General features: G+C 39.3%; 4 protein-coding genes and 1 long non-coding RNA gene across 7 annotated transcripts; 3 read left to right on the top strand and 2 right to left on the bottom strand.

Annotated features, from left to right (window-relative positions):
- The first annotated feature begins 140 nt into the window (after positions 1-140).
- On the top strand, positions 141-1558 carry LOC9301102 (transcription factor ALC). Its single transcript, XM_021025310.1, has 5 exons — positions 141-582; positions 660-731; positions 820-885; positions 968-1033; positions 1126-1558. The coding sequence occupies exons 1-5, from the start codon at positions 358-360 to the stop codon at positions 1315-1317; spliced, it is 621 nt and encodes a 206-aa protein (XP_020880969.1). The 5' UTR covers positions 141-357; the 3' UTR covers positions 1318-1558.
- Positions 1280-10684, bottom strand: LOC9301103 (DNA polymerase alpha catalytic subunit). 3 transcript variants are annotated; one of them, XM_021025282.1, is made up of 31 exons: positions 9123-10431; positions 8851-9021; positions 8682-8765; positions 8520-8594; positions 8368-8432; positions 8101-8191; positions 7830-8015; positions 7446-7609; positions 6663-6777; positions 6157-6333; positions 5971-6084; positions 5665-5784; positions 5257-5571; positions 5086-5175; positions 4587-4705; positions 4418-4490; positions 4270-4326; positions 4065-4157; positions 3814-3936; positions 3640-3737; positions 3516-3561; positions 3316-3429; positions 3141-3224; positions 2852-3058; positions 2684-2760; positions 2353-2572; positions 2174-2227; positions 1952-2071; positions 1793-1867; positions 1554-1699; positions 1280-1377 (listed from the first exon to the last, which is right to left on the bottom strand). In XM_021025282.1, the coding sequence occupies exons 1-30, from the start codon at positions 10233-10235 to the stop codon at positions 1559-1561; spliced, it is 4581 nt and encodes a 1526-aa protein (XP_020880941.1). In that variant the 5' UTR covers positions 10236-10431; the 3' UTR covers positions 1280-1377; positions 1554-1558. The 3 variants fall into 3 exon arrangements, with proteins under 3 accessions (XP_020880941.1, XP_020880947.1, XP_020880937.1); XM_021025288.1 differs by having other exon boundaries at positions 1282-1377; positions 1538-1699; XM_021025278.1 differs by lacking the exon at positions 1280-1377 and adding an exon at positions 10528-10684 and having other exon boundaries at positions 1469-1699; positions 9123-10417.
- Positions 10685-10824: 140 nt separating this feature from the next.
- On the top strand, positions 10825-11831 carry LOC9302790. Its single transcript, XR_002331852.1, has 2 exons — positions 10825-11361; positions 11566-11831. It is a non-coding gene; the product is annotated as an uncharacterized LOC9302790 (long non-coding RNA).
- Positions 11832-13280: 1449 nt separating this feature from the next.
- LOC9301104 (subtilisin-like protease SBT1.9) lies at positions 13281-15892 on the top strand. Its single transcript, XM_002864983.2, has one exon. It carries the CDS (start codon positions 13498-13500, stop codon positions 15706-15708), a length of 2211 nt encoding a protein of 736 aa, XP_002865029.1. The 5' UTR covers positions 13281-13497; the 3' UTR covers positions 15709-15892.
- Position 15893: 1 nt separating this feature from the next.
- Positions 15894-17224, bottom strand: LOC9301105 (mitogen-activated protein kinase kinase kinase NPK1). Its single transcript, XM_002866672.2, has one exon. The coding sequence runs from the start codon at positions 17094-17096 to the stop codon at positions 16062-16064; it is 1035 nt and encodes a 344-aa protein (XP_002866718.1). The 5' UTR covers positions 17097-17224; the 3' UTR covers positions 15894-16061.
- Positions 17225-17771: the final 547 nt, after the last annotated feature.

Below are 17771 nucleotides of genomic sequence, written 5' to 3' on the forward strand. Positions count from 1 at the left end.
CTTCATACTGATAAAATAAAATAAAATCCTTTTTGACTTGGTGGTCGAAAAATGTTTTTTTTTTCTTCATTCTTTAATTGGGTAAAAAATCTATTAAGTTTTTATAGATATAAAACTATAAAGTTGGGAAGTAAATACAAATGGGAGACTAATGGAACTGGTCACACACAGAGTGATGTGAGACACCAGATTCTGTCTATAGGGATTCGACACGCCAGTCACATCTTTAGAAGCTCCACGCGCTTCTCCTAAGTGCGTGATCTCACGCGTCCTACCTATAAGCTTTACTACTACGAAAAAGCCACAGCGAGAATTTTTACACACAGAGTAGAGAGAGAGAGAGAGAGAGAGAGATAGATGGGTGATTCTGACGTCGGTGATCGGCTTCCTCCTCCATCTTCTTCCGACGAACTGTCGAGCTTTCTCCGGCAAATTCTTTCTCGTACTCCGACAGCTCAACCTTCGTCACCACCGAAGAGAAATGTTTCCTCCGCTGAGACCTTCTTCCCTTCCGTTTCCGGTGGAGCGGTTTCTATCGCCGGTTATGGAGTCGCCCAAGAAAAATATGCTTTCGAAAATAAGGTATAGTTGCCGTTGAACTTCACTCGCTTCGGTTAACAAAAAAAAAAAAAAGCTAATCTTTTTTGGTAACACTAAAGAGAAATGGAGCTAAACAGAGGAATTCGTTGAAGAGAACCATTGATGCTCAATTCCACAACTTGTCTGAAAAGGTTTTCTCTTTTAATCTTCCTTTTAAACTTCTTAATTTAGAAAGAAGAACCCTTCTGATTTTAATAATTAGAATCTGAGTTTTTGCAGAGGAGGAGGAGCAAGATCAACGAGAAAATGAAAGCTTTGCAGAAACTCATACCCAATTCCAACAAGGTTAACCAAAATGTTTGAATTTTTGTTCTTCACGGGAACATTGTTTGTTTTGATTAATTCATTATTTTTGTTTTGTTTGTAGACTGATAAAGCTTCAATGCTTGATGAGGCTATTGAATATCTGAAGCAGCTTCAACTTCAAGTTCAGGTTTTTTGCTACTTACTACGATTATATACGTTCAAAGTCTGATTTGTAAATTGCATCACCCAATCATTCACTTAATATACTGCATGATGCAGACTTTAGCCGTTATGAATGGTTTAGGCCTAAACCCTATGCGATTACCACCGGTTCTACCTCCAACTCATACAAGGATCAATGAGACCTTAGAGCAAGACATGAACCTAGAGACTCTTCTTGCTGCTCCTCGCTCGCTGGAACCACCTCAAGCAACTCAAGAAATGTGCTTTTCCACAGCTACTCTGCTTTGAAGATAACATTCAGACAATGATGATGATCCAGCGTCAAACTGGTCAGAATTCCTCTAGTACCTGCCAGACACAGGAGTCAAAAATGTTTCTGAGTTTTAGTATTGGCCAGATTTTAATGTTCAGTTATAGTTATGCTATTCAGCTTTAGGAGTGAACAAAAATGAGTAGTTTGATTAAAATGATGTCTGAAGAAGATTATATAAAAGACTAATTTAGTTACATGAGATGATTATTACAACTATCAAATGGCTATGTCTGTGAGTTGCAGCCATCCATAAGCACACCGGTCTCTATTACTTCGAGTGATGGCTGCTGCTGACTCAACCGCAGGTCTTATCTTCGTCATTGCTTTCTCTACTTGAATTTTCATGCCAACATCCATCTGTTATTTCAAATGGTAGCGATAACTTTAGGGATATAGACAAGACAAATTGATATTCATAATACCGATATAAGAAGGTTCTAAAGTAGAAACCTTTTCCAGAGAGTGTTGTGTGTCTAAGATGTGGCAGAAGTATGACAGTTGCTTGTACAAGTCTGCTTCAGTGTACTGTAATAAGACAAGGCTCAAAGTTGAGAGTTAGTATGTGAAGCCATAGAAGTTAGGAGTTATAAGGTTGATGAGGGCATATACCTTTCGTAAGAGGGTTCCGTTACAGTTAGGATAGTTTGGGCAAACTGTCCCCCGTTCACGTTCACCGAGCAGGCGAAAGTTTGGGGAGCGGGTCGTGTGCTTGCAAGACTCATCGTCACACTGTTGAAGGCAAAATGTACAAGAAAACGACATAAGCATAAGTTAATAAGGACAAATGTTCAGAATTATGAGAATAAAACGAAGCGAGAAGGTTTTACGTACCACCATTATGCCTTTGTAATACATTGACACAAATCCATCAACCTGTCTTTTCACCTGAAAGGCATGAGAATGAGTTAATAACTAAAACATCTGTCCTGCAGGCCAAATCACAAGGATACAGATTTTTTATTCTGAGAAACTTAACAAATTAGGATCCTTTTCAACAAAGTTTGCCTTACCTGGTTAGCTATCATTGCAGGGGATATTCTTCCCGTACTATCTTCCTGCTGACATTTCGGGCAATGCAGTTTTAGCCAGAATGTGGAATCAGATTCCTCTGTTTCAGGTGTTGCAGGTCTCTTATTGATCGACGCACAAACAGAACTAGTAATAGATGGACAGTTGAAAGCAGTAGAGCAGCTGGGGCATGTTAATGCTAACGGCTCACAGCTTTTATATCTGCATTTTTTACATGTAAAATACGTTGTTGCGGATCTTGAATTCCAGGAATATTGCAAACTCTTGGAAAAAATAATGATATCAAATTACAAATGAGAAAGATATCACTACCTTTCTTCATCACTTGCAGCAAATAAGAGGGAGGTAGAAGGATCACTGCTCGCAGCATCATTTGATTTGCTTCGGTACTAAGAATAAAACATTATTTCCAATCAGTTATCATGAATTCATGATCACTGAATATGAATCGGAAATTGGCTTGAATGAAAGCTGTTTTACCTTTGATGGGTCAAGTCCTAAACACTCAGCTAGACGTTCAGGACTTGTTCCTTGAATTTCTGCGCATAGACGAGACACCACCGGATGAATCTGTTGTGCCAAGTAGTAATCTATATCAACCAACCATCTGCTGCCGTCTGATTTCACCTCATCAGGATGCCTAGCACGTTCGGCAATTCCTGCTGAACTAGCAGAGCTAGCATTACCCTGCACAGAGGAAGCATAGAAGATTTAGTAGAAAAACTATAGGATATCTGATAATATCCAGCTGGTTTTCTGTGTTGGGAACCTGTTCATAGCAGATTATATACGGTACAGTATCCTTAGCGTTGAAACCTTCTTTATAACCACGTTGCCTCATTCTGAGTGCAACCTGAGAGGAATAGTTTAGCCACACAATCAGAGACTTAAGTTAGTGAATATTTTAAGGGAGAAATAACGTGAATAATAGCTCTCATTCTCACTTGAACGTGTGGTTGGCTTTTGGAATCTGGATAAGCTGCAGGCGGTTTAGTCAATGTCTTGGTGATGACATACTTCTCAAGTGCAACTTGCCCATTTCTCATTTCCTCTTTTATCTGTTGCATGGACAAAGCAACACGTGTTGGATGATAAAGAAGATCAAACTAATTAACGAAGACTAATAAATGATAACAAAGATTACCTTCATTAGTTCGTTATGAACTGCTTCAACAACATCCTCACACGACCTGCACAGAAAAAGAGGATTGTTGTGCTTGCATGAGAGAGTAAAAACAATGCTCTTTAGTGGATGTTTCAAAACATACCCTCCATACAAGATTTTACTCAGGCATAAATCTCCTATTTCCTTAGAGAGTAAGCTCCAATCTCGACGAACCATATCCACACCTTTTCTTTCAATGTCCTGCAATGAGAATGCATCTAGTACCCAGAATTTTCTAGAAGAATAAGAATGCAAAAATGTTTATAAAAAATATTACCTCGCAAGGCTTCCCATCCTTAAACTCCAACTTGACAGCAGCATACTTCTTTTTTCGAAGAAGAAGCATTCTCTTGTATATGCCATCACAGTCAATTTTTAGACATCTATACTTCTTATTAACCTAAAAATTGAAAGGAGAAGACCCAAAATCAAATGTCTGGGTTTTTACTGGGTAAATTATCTATAATTTTCTCAAAGCACTCTCCCCAAGGACAGCAATATAAGAGACAAATCTATTATCCAACCTACCTCTTGGATGACTTTTGATTTAATGGCATTCACCTCTTCGATATCATCTAGTCCGCTGTGAATCATGATTGAATCTGTGTCACCATATATTACCTATGTAAAAGCAAGATGTTTAATTCTAGACTTGATAGAGCAGAGATGTTGACACATTTCACTAATTTCTCTCCTGAAATGCATTTCCTGAGACGCAAAGTATAAGAGGTACCTCTAGGTTTAAATGGTTCTGGACAAGATCCACAGTTCGTTGCAGGATCTCCCTTCCCTGCAATGTTAAGGGAATTGTCCTGATCACACGAAGAATAGAGAAAAAAAAGAAAAGCATGTCACTAGAAAACACAGAAAGAATCACTTACCTGTAGTGTTATGAGCTCTGCTAAAGGCTTAGCATAGAATCTTGAATTAGGAAACCCCAGACATCCATACATACTGTGTTTACAATGGATAAAAACACATAAACATCAAAATGCGGTGATTGGCGATTATTGCCGACACAAGTTAAAGTGTAAAACCGTAAATGCAAACCTATTAGCTGTGAGCTTTAATGCGTGCTGCCGAATGTCAAGCTCCCAGTACTTGAGACCTGTTTCCTTCTTCATCTTTAATTTGACGCTTTTCCTTATACTGACCAAATGTTCCATCAACTAAAACAAAAAACAGATAGTGGGATTCATGATCTAATCTCTATTAGACTGGGAATACCAGCCAAGAAAGAAGAGAAACTTAAATTGGTGGCAAAGAAAAATGCATATAGCATTAATTTAGACGATGATGTCAAGATTGGTTTTTCTTGAACTTCAGAAAGCAGTGATCACTAATACAATACTGACCAGCTAGGTCGCATTGTTCTGAGGGATTGGGAAAAGAAAATGAGGCAAATATTACTTTTGGTTGTTGGATTTTCGTTCTTTCTGATTGGTTGGGGTAATTTATAAATCTGATGTTGGAAGACCTATAACAGGAGAATTTATACGAAATCGAACATAGTCACAGTAAAATGCAACTCGGGTAATGATGACTATACCTTTGGAAGAACTCCAGGTGTTTGACTCGAAGGTAAACGAGGAACTCCATCTTCTGATCGTGGCATAGTCGTAAAACAGATATTGTATTCCTGAAAATATCATGACTTTTATCTACCAAGCAGACGGAAACAGCCACCAAAGGATTGAGAAATAGAAAACAATCTGCTAACCTGTATAATAGAAGGGTAAAGACTATTGAAATCCAGAAGCAACACATATTTGTCATATAAGCCTCTCTTTGGCTCCAAGACCAGTCCACCAGCGTAGGCTGGACCTTTTTTTGTTTTGCTGCCCTTAGACGGATCATTCTCCAAAGCCAGGTCAGCATCCAATTCCTCTACATTGCGGTCCTCTGGACCATAATTCATTCTTCTTTTTGATGACTTTATTTCCTTCATACGTTGTGAAATTTTGTCTGGGAGAATGTACTTTTTCGAGTGGAATGTATGTAGTAAGTAGTATTCGATTCTCTGCGACCTCGCTCCCTGGTCATGAACAAAAAAATGCATGAGTCAGCAGCACATAGCTTCCCGGGGAGAGGGAGAGGGAAAGAGAGAGAGAGAGAGAGGAGTCATTACTTGAAGTGTTTTCCCCCAAAGATTGCCACTTATGTTAGTAAGCTGGAGAGTGAGAGGAAGAACACTTAGATGAAACATGAGCTCCATGGATAGCCATGCATCCGTTTCACCACATTCAATCTGAACCAAAGAAAATCAAAAGGTTATAACATGCTAGCAATTAAGATGCAGTCATCACTCACCAACATTCTTCGCCAGTATGCACTACATTGTTTCGCTTGCAAGGATTCATAACCTATGGTCCCTAATGTGGTAGTACCAACTCATGCGTAAAACAGACATGAGCGAGTTCATTGAAGAACTTACAAGTTCCACAAGTGTTTTGGATGACTGAAACATTTTGGGAATATCATTAGGCGCTATCTCTTTCCTGTCCCGGTTCAGCTGTGTCTTTGAAAGGTCCGTTAACGAATAACTGACCTGCAAGAAACAGATGCTTATACATGAGGGACTGAGCTTCAACTTACTGCTTACAAGAGTTGGGCATCATACCTGCTTCAACAATTCACGAGAACACAGATCTATATCACACAAGAGCCTTCCAGCAATACAAGACATGAGTCCTGGTGTAGCTCCTGACCCAAAATTAGTGTTTCCTTTAAGCTTAGGCATGAAAGAGCGTTTGAGTCGGCCAATTTTGGACCACATGCTACTCTGAACTTTGCAAGCCTGCACAGTAGTAATCATTCAGTTTAAAGAACCAAGACAGACAGTATTCATATCTCTATTACATCATCATCACAACAGGAGAGACTGGGAAAAGGGACTAAAGGATGTACAATGCATAAAATGATAGCTTGCTGGCTTATTAACGGTAAATATCATCTAATAGGCCTAGAAGACAAGGCCTTAAAATACTCATATGAGTCAAATAGCAGCACTTTGTCAAGGCCGTGTTTTAGTTCCTCAAACACGTAAATGAAAAAGCACATCATAGAAAGAAAACAAAAAACAAACTCAACCATCTTTCTTAATGGTCAAAGTAAATTATGTTTTACCTGGGCTCTTTGAAGAAGAACATCCAGATCAAAACCTGATATATTATGTCCCACAAGAACATCACTGTCCAATTTGTTCAACTCCAAAAACAATCGGTTCAGCAATGCTCTTTCACTGCAGTAAGAAAGGGAACAAAATGTTGGACGAAGCAACATGAATTGTCAAAGATATATATGGATCATAAGCTATGATGCACGGGGACGTTAATTTTCAGCCGTCTCACGTCCCAGTTTCGTTTCGGGGACAGGTACTTGATGGGGACGCCTAAAAACGTTTCCCCCACGTTTCAGAGTAGTTAGGGACGTCAAGCAAATAATGGAAACGTGAGGGAACATATACGGGGACGTTTCCAATGAGTTTTTGGAAATAAATTAAGTGTCCTCCTTTTAGAATAGGCAACTTAACTATTTTTCCTACAAAAAACTCAAACGTAAAAGGAATTAAAAGGCATGTTCTAGGGGTTTAACATAAGATTCCATGGAAGATATGAGGTTCTTTGAGTTTTCCAACCTTTAGATGATCCAGATCTTTGAAAATCAATTCCTCAATATTAAGCTTTTTTATGTTATTTAGAATATTAAATCAAAAAAAAAATTATGTTGAGACTTATATTTATATTTAAGGGTATTATATATATATATGTATATCTTTTATTGAAGTACCCATGCCGTACCCGTATCTATGAATTTTTATTTTGCCGTTTTCCGTCCCCGTTTCCGTACCCGTTTCGGTGCTACTTAGATCATAAGCACAACCTATTCAGTAACAGAGCTGCAACACACCTGTTTTCAATACTTAAAGCAATGCAGCCATTCTTTGAATTTCTGTCAGCCACTTCTTTTTTCCAACCAATTGGGTAACTGGTTCCTTCAGGATTTCTAACAACTGTGAAATGACTCAGAATACCAGATCTCTTCCTTTCTGGAGCTGGCATTGGAACCTCAATCTGAAAGATCAAGGAGCACGCACACCATATGTCAAGCTACTAATGTAGACATAAGAGTGCCTTTTGAGAAAGAAACAATCGTCCAAAATGAGCGTTAATATAAAACCACATGGTACGAAAATCTACTGGTGATTGGTAATGTCATGATCATACATCCATACTCTTCACAAAGAGAAAAAAAAAATGGCTAAGAAGCATTGTTAAATGTTGCAGAACAAACCTTGGCGTTGTGAAAGCAGAGAACAGATGCAGAAACGATTTCGCTTATGTTCTGTTTGTCATTGACTATGGTCTTTAAATTTATGGCTGTAACGACAGCAGGAGGGTGAACCATCTTTTCCTCCGAAACTAAAACAGTGATATCCTTGGGAGATTCAACAGTAACCTCAAACTTGCACCAGCTCACCTGCACAAGTGTCAAGTCCTCTCATTATTGGAGATAAATAGAACTAGGAAATCATTGATAATATGGCACAATTTCAAGGCCTTACTCCTACAGAAGGTGAGCAAGTAGAGAAGTTAAAAATTTTGAGCCAAGAAGGTCCCATGATCTTCCTCTTAAGGATAAAATGCTCCAAAGCACTGCATATAAATTAACTTTGATAAGGAGGGAAAAATTGCACCGTGCTAAATTGACATAGCCAGCATACATAGTTAACTAAGAAGCTTACAGAAGACCAGAAAATACAAATTTAACTGAACAACTACCAAACGCAGGCAGGGAAAGGTAATGAAACTCAGCAGTAAGAAGCTGGAACCTGGTATGAGACCCGAGCAAAGCGCAGAAAGACTCGCCTTTAAGATCTTCTGGAAGTGGACGATCCTATTATAACAGGGGAAAATTGTCACAGTGTTGAGATATAAAAAAACCGACGATTTTTAGTTTGATTTTTGAACAGCTAAAGTGTACCTTAAATGGATAATTTATCTTCATAACATATTGTTCGCCAGTAGGCACATCAGGCCTCTCAAAAGCATAGTTTCTCTGATATTCGTACATAAAGAGCAGAATAGAGAGTCAACAGAAAAGTATTGCTGCTAGAATACATGACTGAGAAGTAAATATCCAAACCTTGACAGGCGCCATGCTAAAATTTGAAACATTGAGTTGTAGCAATTCCTGAGCAATTTCGTTTTTCAGTTTTGATGCCATTTCCTGAGAAGACACAGCCAAAAACAATAAACAACAGAGGAAAAGATATTGCTTCCTCTTAGAATGTAACTCAAGTAGTCAAACTCACATGCAACTTTCCACGAAAGGATTCAGGAGAAAGTTGAGAGTCTTTCACCTCTTGCTCGAGCATGATTAGTTCATGAGAAGGAAATATGGAATCATTTGGAATAGCATAAACACACCTCTGGATATTCTTAACTACCACACAACAACTCTTGTAAGTATCTCCCATTTTAACCTGAATTGTAAAAAAAGGAAGTCCGAATTCATTCATAGATTAAGGCCAAAATAACAACTTTAAAGACGAAGAAATTGAGTGAAACATCCCAAGAGATTTACCTTCCCAAACAGATATATTGTGCCCATGCTCGCACCAAAAGCCTCCTCATAAGCGTCAAGAATGTAGAAACGAAGTGATCCATCAGCATCCAAATCAAATTCCGTTTTCCCTTCACAACTAGGACCAAGTAAAGCCCCATTCTCAGTTCCACCTTTTCCCATCGCTTCCTTCCAACCAGCAGTGGCGCTTAAAGCCGAATCCTTCTCTTTCATATCAATAGTTGCATTCAATGTAAATACCTCCTTAACACCTAACTCCGTCTTCACCTCAGCTTTTCTTATCTTGTTTTCATCCTCTATAACACTATCACTTCCAGGTACTTCCATACTCTCAACATTATGCGAAGGAGTGACTTCAGATTCTTTCATATCTTCCTCTTTCATCAACTCATTCTCCATGAAAACACAATCATCCTCATAAATTAAGGGTGTTGGTTCTGACTCCTTCATTTCCATACTCGAAGTAACAGAAACCAGTTTTTTGTTCCTGGAGATGGTAACTGGAACAGTACCTGGTTGCTTTCTTCTCGTATGCTTTTTTCTATCCGACTCGTCCGGAGTAACCTGAGCTATTACCTCGTCAAGAATACCCTCATATTGTGCCTTATCAGTCTCTTTGACCTTCTTGAAACTCGAAGATGTGAACATAGACGAAAGTCTACCTTCACCAGTGATAGTAGCCGCAGCCTTTAGCGCCGGATTCACCTTCTTAACTTGAGGTTGCTGCATTTGTTCTTTCCCTTTCTTCTTCTTCTTAAGTCTCCCGCTAAACCTACCACCGTCGTCCGATTCATCAGTCGATTCAGGTCCACTGGGTTTCGACCAGTCCTCCTCTTCACCTTCGTCGAGATATCCCAAATCGCCACCTTCTCCATCTTCAACTACAAACCCGCGAGCCTCCTCACGCCGTCGGGAAACAAGTGCATCGTACTCGTCATCATCAACCGTATCGAAGATTGGCTTCTGTAGTCTAATATCGTACCCACCACCTGACGCAGACCGAATTCCTCCTTGTCGAATCGCCTTCAGCCGCTCGAGTGTGTCTTTCCGACTCGTCGCCTCCGCGCCTCGGCTACGTCTTCGCCCAATATCCGTTGAATTATCGCCGGTCATTTTACAAATCCGGTCAATTTGGTGATTTGGCGAAGCTGAGCATCTGATTTAGGTTTAAGAACCCAAATTGATCGATGGAGATGGCGGGAATATCGATTAGATTTTGGCGCTATGCATCCGACATAGAAACGGGTAATCTCTTTTCAAATCCAATTGGCCTAATAATAGTGGGCCTTACTCCTCTTTAATAAAGCCCAAACAGAAAAGGAAACGGAAGATTCGATCCAAACACTCAGGAAGCAAATTGAAAAGCTTGTGAAGAATGAAGCGTTGAGGGAGAAAGAGAACTCACCAGTGAGTTGTGCAATGTCGTGAAAGGAATTTGCACAGTGAGGAGGCGAATCACCAGAGAAGAACAAAGAGTAAGGGAATCAAATCCCTAAATCAAAATTTTGGGGATTAAGCAAATGAATCAAGAGGGAGTGTTGGAAGTTGATTCACTACTTAATCCTACATAAGAGAAAAGACAAAGAGAAGTGTGAGAAGATGATGAAGAAAGGAGAAGAAGAAGGTGTTTTGTCGTAGAAGAAGAAAGTAGAAAGAAGAAAGAGGCCATTGGGCCATATAAGTAATTAGGGCCCATATGTGTTTTGAAGGGTTCTAAAACACATATGGGCCCTAATTCGAGAACCCATGTTCCACTTATTGAGAATCTGCTAAATCTTTATATCACTTGTAGTCGATTGGTAAATTAGGGGTTTCTTTATGTGCTATTGATTGGAATTACTCTATGTGGTCTTTTGGTCCATCGGAAGATGTTTTATGTTAGGTCTCTCAGCCTTGTAGACAATTACATCAGTCATGTGTTTAAGTTTACTCTGTATTTGAAGCTAAGTTGCGTTAAGGGCTTTTAAATAACATCTATTTGGTGATTCATGAGTGTTTGGTGTTGTATGTGATTACATTTGTCGCTAAGAGATGAGATGTATGTGTGTGTGTTTGGGATAGGTCCAAGCGTTAGCTGCTGAAACCGAACAAGTCGGGTGATAGATTGGTTAACAACCATAGGAGCTGTGAGTATCGCAAAATAAGTCGGCGTGGATCCCCTAAATTCATGGAAAAAGCTTTGGCATTCACTGGAATTTTGAGCAACACTCTTGCTCTCCCAGCTTCAAACGCTCCCAATGTAATGATTTCTCTAGGAATCTCTCGCTCTCTCTCTCTTGCATATGATGTTGTAATCGAATTTATCGAGTTTGATTTCATGGTGTTAGATTTCTTGTTCGTCAATTTTTGAGTTAGGGGTAGAAGAAATCATGTGTGGGTGTCACAGTTTACAGACTCCATCAATTTTGGGGTTTTTAAATTTGGTTTTTGTATTGAAATGCAGAAGCAGAGTCAAAGCATCAAATGTGCTCGTGTTGGTGGTGTGGAGATTCCGGTTAATAAGAGAATTGAGTACTCTCTTCAGTACATTCATGGGATTTGTTAGGTTATTTGTTCTTTCTCGTTGAGTGGTTGTGAATCTAAATTCTTTGTACATAGCTTATAAAGATCAAACCGAACCACCATTGTAACTGTGATAGTTATGTTGATGAGGATGGTAATCTGTGTCATCTATAATTCGTATAAACATAATCATGGATTCGTCTTCTTCTTTTTAGGTGTATATATTAAGAGTCATTGTTTTTAGGTGTAAACTTTAACAAAATACACTTCACTTAAACTAAAATAATTTTCAAAAAGTTAATTCTTAAGAATCCCTAATGAGATTCTACCATTGGAGGAGGAAAAAATAAAAATCTCCTTATGAGATTCTTAACTATGAATTATGCAAAAATTATGATAAAAATATTGGAAAGAGCCCCTCAAGGGGCTCTACCATTGGAGATGCTCTTAATGGGTTTTGTTTATTAAGAAGAGTATTAGGTTAAGGTTGAAACAAGTAAGAGTAGTATAAATAGTTTATGTGGTTGTAAGAGACAATCATCCAAAAGATTAACATTTAACAATGTAGTCTTTGGAGAAAAACGGTTCTTGTTATCTCTCTAGAACAAAGAAACCAAATATGTGTGAAAGATAGAGACCAAGTGATCTAACCAAAGAGGTTGGATATGTGAGAATCCAACAGAGGATACAAAAACGATGTACCAATTGGAAGCTAGCTCAGGAGATTAGTACTGGCCATTATCGAAAACGTCCATTACTTGTCACTCAAGCGAGCTGGCGAAGGGTATGAGACCTGTTTACTTGGACCAAGTTCTTTACTGGTTAAGAAACGACGGAAGCATCGTAGTGTACAATACCGTGATTGAGAAAGCACATCTGCTTCAAACCGAATTTCCAAACACTAAAGCATTGTTCTGCGCCGCTCCCGGGCTAACTCTGTTAACGGCTACAGAGGAAGTTATTTGCGACTATGCCCTTGAGACCACCACCAAGTGGGTACTCGTTAGACGGATTCCGAATAAGGTAGTGTTGGACCAAAAAATGAGGATGATGTCGTTGTCATGGAAAGTGGTTACTTAAGACGGAAAGTATCTAGTTTTGACCGAGGCTACCAAGGACTCAATGGTGGTTCATGAGTACGACTTGAGAGCTAACAAGTGGACAATCATACAAGGGTTGAGCAATAGTGATAATGTAGAGCTTTTTCGGTTAAGGCCGTCTTCGTCCTCGGTGATAGGATTGAACAACTTGATAGGAATGCAAAACTTGTTGCTACAAGGGCAGCCTCAAACTTCTACACTCATCAACCGTCTATCTTTATTTTTGAAGAATATGTTTCCTTCTCCAAAAAAGAGGCCATTCTATGAAAGTAATGAGTTCCATGTAAAAATAGGCAAGTCTCGTATTGATTTCTAAACACAAACTCACACCTCTAGATAACTTTAATTTTGAGCTTTTTTCATCATATTTTTCCTCTTTCTCCTGCAACAACATCAAGCAACTTTGTCAAGCTTTTGCAAAAGATACATACCCTCATCAAATGTGTGTCAAACCTAGCAACATGTGAGATTAAACTCTCTAACTCTGTTTTTCATTATCAGTTTATTATAAAATACAATTTGATATCCAAAATTATTGTCCTCTATAATAAAGCCCAATTAAAAGAGAAAGTAAAAGAAACAATGATGAGAGATGTATTACCCACCACCTAAAACCACTTTAACAAAAGCAAAAGCTAAGTAAAGGTTACAATCTCTGCAACTTTTTTTGTCATAATAAAAATTAAACATCTCTTAACAAAACTTTAATTTTTTCTTACTAACTCCAAATTTCATTTCAGTTTGAAAAGACCAGAGGAAAAACTTACTCAGACATGCTGATGACCGTCGTGATTCTTCTGATGATCTCCTTTTACGTAGCGATTGCAAAGGCGGAGACCTCTACTTACATCATCCACATGGACTTATCAGCCAAACCGTTGCCATTTTCCAATCATCGGAACTGGTTTTCCACAACTCTTACTTCGGTTATAACCGATAGAAAACCAAAGATTATCTACGCTTATACTGATTCGGTTCACGGGTTTAGCGCAGTTCTCACAACCCTCGAGCTCCAACGTCTTAAACACAAACCCGGGTATGTCTCTTTCACCAAAGATTTACCGGTTAAGCTTCATACCACTTTCTCTCCGCAGTTTATTGGTCTAAATTCGACATCCGGTACATGGCCGGTCTCGAATTATGGAGATGGTACAGTAATCGGTATTATAGATACCGGAATTTGGCCCGATAGTCCCAGCTTTCACGACGATGGGGTTGGTTCGGTTCCGTCTAAATGGAAAGGAGCATGTGAATTCAATTCTTCTTCCTTGTGCAACAAGAAACTAATTGGTGCTAGGGTATTCAACAAGGGTTTGTTTGCCAACAACCCTGATTTGAGAGAAACCAAGATTGGTCAATACTCTTCACCGTACGATACAATCGGACACGGCACTCATGTTGCGGCCATTGCAGCTGGTAATCACGTTAAGAACGCGTCGTACTTCTCTTACGCCCAAGGAACCGCCTCAGGAATCGCACCGCACGCGCATCTAGCGATCTACAAAGCCGCTTGGGAAGAAGGGATCTACTCATCAGATGTAATCGCAGCGATTGATCAAGCCATTCGAGATGGAGTTGATGTGATATCTCTGTCACTAGGATTGAGCTTTGAGGATGGTGACGACAGCGATGGTTTCGGTCTAGAAAATGATCCAATCGCAGTGGCAGCGTTTGCAGCGATTCAAAAAGGCGTTTTTGTAGTTGCTTCAGGTGGTAATGACGGGCCGTATTATTGGAGTTTAATTAACGGAGCGCCATGGATTATGACGGTTGGAGCGGGAACAATTGGTAGGCAATTTCAAGGAACCCTAACGTTTGGAAACAGAGTTAGTTTCAATTTTCCATCTCTGTTTCCCGGAGATTTCCCTTCGGTTCAGTTTCCAGTAACTTACATCGAATCTGGCAGCGTCGAAAACAAGACTTTCGCGAACAGAATTGTTGTCTGTAATGAAAACGTAAACATCGGAAGTAAACTTCATCAAATCAAATCCACCGGAGCTGCAGCAGTTGTTTTAATAACAGATAAGTTACTTGAGGAACAAGACACTATAAAATTCCAGTTTCCGGTAGCATTCATCAGCTCAAGACACCGAGAAACTATTGAAAGCTACGCATCAAGCAACGAAAACAACGTGACCGCAAAGCTGGAGTTTCGGAAAACAGTAATCGGGACAAAACCAGCACCAGAAGTAGGCACATACAGCTCGAGAGGTCCATTCACAAGCTTCCCTCAAATCCTCAAACCGGACATTCTAGCTCCTGGCACACTGATACTCTCCGCTTGGCCACCGGTTAAACCAGTCTCAGGAACTCAAGAACAACCGTTATTCAGCGGATTCAATCTCTTAACCGGGACATCAATGGCTGCACCTCACGTGGCTGGAGTCGCCGCGCTTATAAAGCAAGTCCATCCAAATTGGAGCCCATCGGCTATAAAATCTGCAATTATGACAACGGCTTTGACTTTAGACAACCCTTTAGCCGTTGGAGCAGGACATGTGAGTACGAACAGAGTCTTGAACCCTGGCCTAATCTATGATACAGCTCCACAAGATTTCATAAACTTCCTTTGTCACGAGGCAAAACAATCAAGAAAATTGATCAATATCATCACAAGATCGAATATTTCCGACGCTTGTAAAAACCCATCTCCATACCTCAATTACCCTTCAATCATTGCCTACTTCACGTCCGATCAAAACGGTCCCAAGATCTTTCAGAGGACATTGACAAACGTGGGAGAAGCAAACAGAAGCTACAGCGTGAGAGAGAGAGGCTTGAAGGGTCTAAACGTCGTCGTAGAACCAAAGAGACTAGTGTTCAGCGAGAAAAACGAGAAGCTAAGTTACACTGTAAGATTGGAGAGTCCGAGAGCGTTACAAGAGAACGTGGTTTATGGATTGGTGAGTTGGATTGATGAAGATGAAGCTAACTTTGAGATTAGTTGTTCAGTGGTGGCCACGAGCCTTGTCCAAGAGTCTTAATCTTTACTTTACAAAAGATTTTTTTTTTTTGTTCTTTGGTTAAGATTATTCTCTATTTTGTGTGATTATGTCTAAATATACAATCTTTATTCACATTCATGGAGAAAGAGAATGGAGATATGTGCTCATGAATACAAATTAGTGTTTCCATATACTAAAGAGAATCAAGATTTGGGATCATGAATACAAAACTGGTATTTACATATAAATAAATAATCGATTTCTAATAAGTAATAACAAATATTTATACAACTAATTAAATTAGAATTGTTGGATCTGACTAGGAATTAAAAAAAAAGCTCTAGCCTTTCTCTGCAACTCTGTTTTTGTCCCCTGTTTTTTAATCACTATCGTCACCGTACGGTGACCCAGCTATTGGTGACAGACCAATCAGGGATCAAATCAGTCACCAAACTCGTAACTCTCTCCTCTGGTGAATCGATCATTTGTGAACCGGAAGAAACCGAAACCCAATCGGGAAATTCGAATGGACATCTCGGCGATGTCGAGACTTCCTCTGTTTTCAGCTTAACAACGAAGTCTTCTTCTTCTACTAAACCGTCGTAATCAAGATCGACGGCTACAAATGGATGGTGTAGAAGCATCTCAGCCGTCCATCTCTTTTTGGGATCTTTAACGAAACACTTTGACAAAAAATCTTTTCCTTGTTCCGACAACTCCTCGGGAATCATCGGAAGCTCATCACCAACACCGATGCGTATCAACAACGACATGAAGTTCGATCCTTCTTTTAAACTCCATGCCGTTTTGCCACTAAACATCTCAACTACAGCACATCCTAAAGCCCACACGTCACCTTCTGATCCGTACTCGTTATCGTTAACAGACTCCGGCGCCATATACAACGGCGTACCTCTAATCTGAACTCCTTCATTTATCGCCGTTACTTCCCCAATCCTCTTCGCCAATCCGAAATCGGCAATCTTAACGGCGCCGTCACCGAACCAAAGAATATTCCCGAGTTTTAAATCGCAGTGAGCGAAACCGTTAGCGTGGATGTGTCGTAGTCCTCGGAGCACCGATCCTGTGTGACGGCGTACGGTGGATTCCGGTAGACCTTCACCGGCTAATTTCTTGAGATAACTCTCTAAGCTTCCTCTAGAAGCGTACTCCAAGAACAAATTATGCATCTCTTCTCCGTTTTCGACCGTCCGATCCTCGCCGAAACACCGTACGATCTCGTTGCAATCGTCTCCTAGTTTATCCAGAACTGATTTCTCGTTCTCCAGCGAAGCAGCGCCGTATGAGTCTGCAGATTTTACGGCCATTAACGGAGGAAGTTCGCCGGAATCGTTATTAGACGGTGTCGCTAGACTTACTGTAGAAAAAGTTCCGTATCCGATTGTTTCTCCTCGAATCCACTCCATTGAAACAAATCTCCGACGAAATTTTAGAAAGAATTCAAATTTTCTTGTTTGTTGAATCGAATTTGATCTAAAGATTGAATATTTAAACGAGTGGAGAGAAAAAAAAAAAAAAAACAGAGCACGAAAGCTCGTGACGGTTAATGGTACTTCTTGGTGCGAGTTCCTCGATTTATACTGATTTTTTTTTCTTCTTATTTTTGTTATTAAAAAAAATTGAGGTTACGATTTTTATTTTCTTAATAATATAATTAAATGTAGAAAGTCTGAATTTTGGGGAGTAATTAATGCACGTGACGAGAGGAGATTTTTCTTTGTTGGGGCTGTTACACTATAAATGAAATTTTAAGCTACGTGATATTTTCGTTATTATATTGGATAAATAAATATTATAGCACGACTATTGTTTTGTATACTAATAACTTAAATATCACTCACGAGGTTGATATTATTTTTTGACCGGTAGTAAATTAGTAACATGCTTGATATTCAATGAGATCATGATTGTTATTGTTACTAAGAGTTATCAGTTTTTATTGAATTTGCGTTGAATAGAGTTTAATTATGTAACCAATTTATGTTTCAGAAATAGCGTGATATGTTATTCAAATTTTTGGAAAACGCACTATAGATTTTTTAAAAAAAATTGCAATAAAACAATCAAATAAAATAAGAAAT

Source organism: Arabidopsis lyrata (assembly GCF_000004255.2).
Source record: "Arabidopsis lyrata subsp. lyrata unplaced genomic scaffold ARALYscaffold_8, whole genome shotgun sequence".
NCBI lineage: Eukaryota > Viridiplantae > Streptophyta > Magnoliopsida > Brassicales > Brassicaceae > Arabidopsis > Arabidopsis lyrata.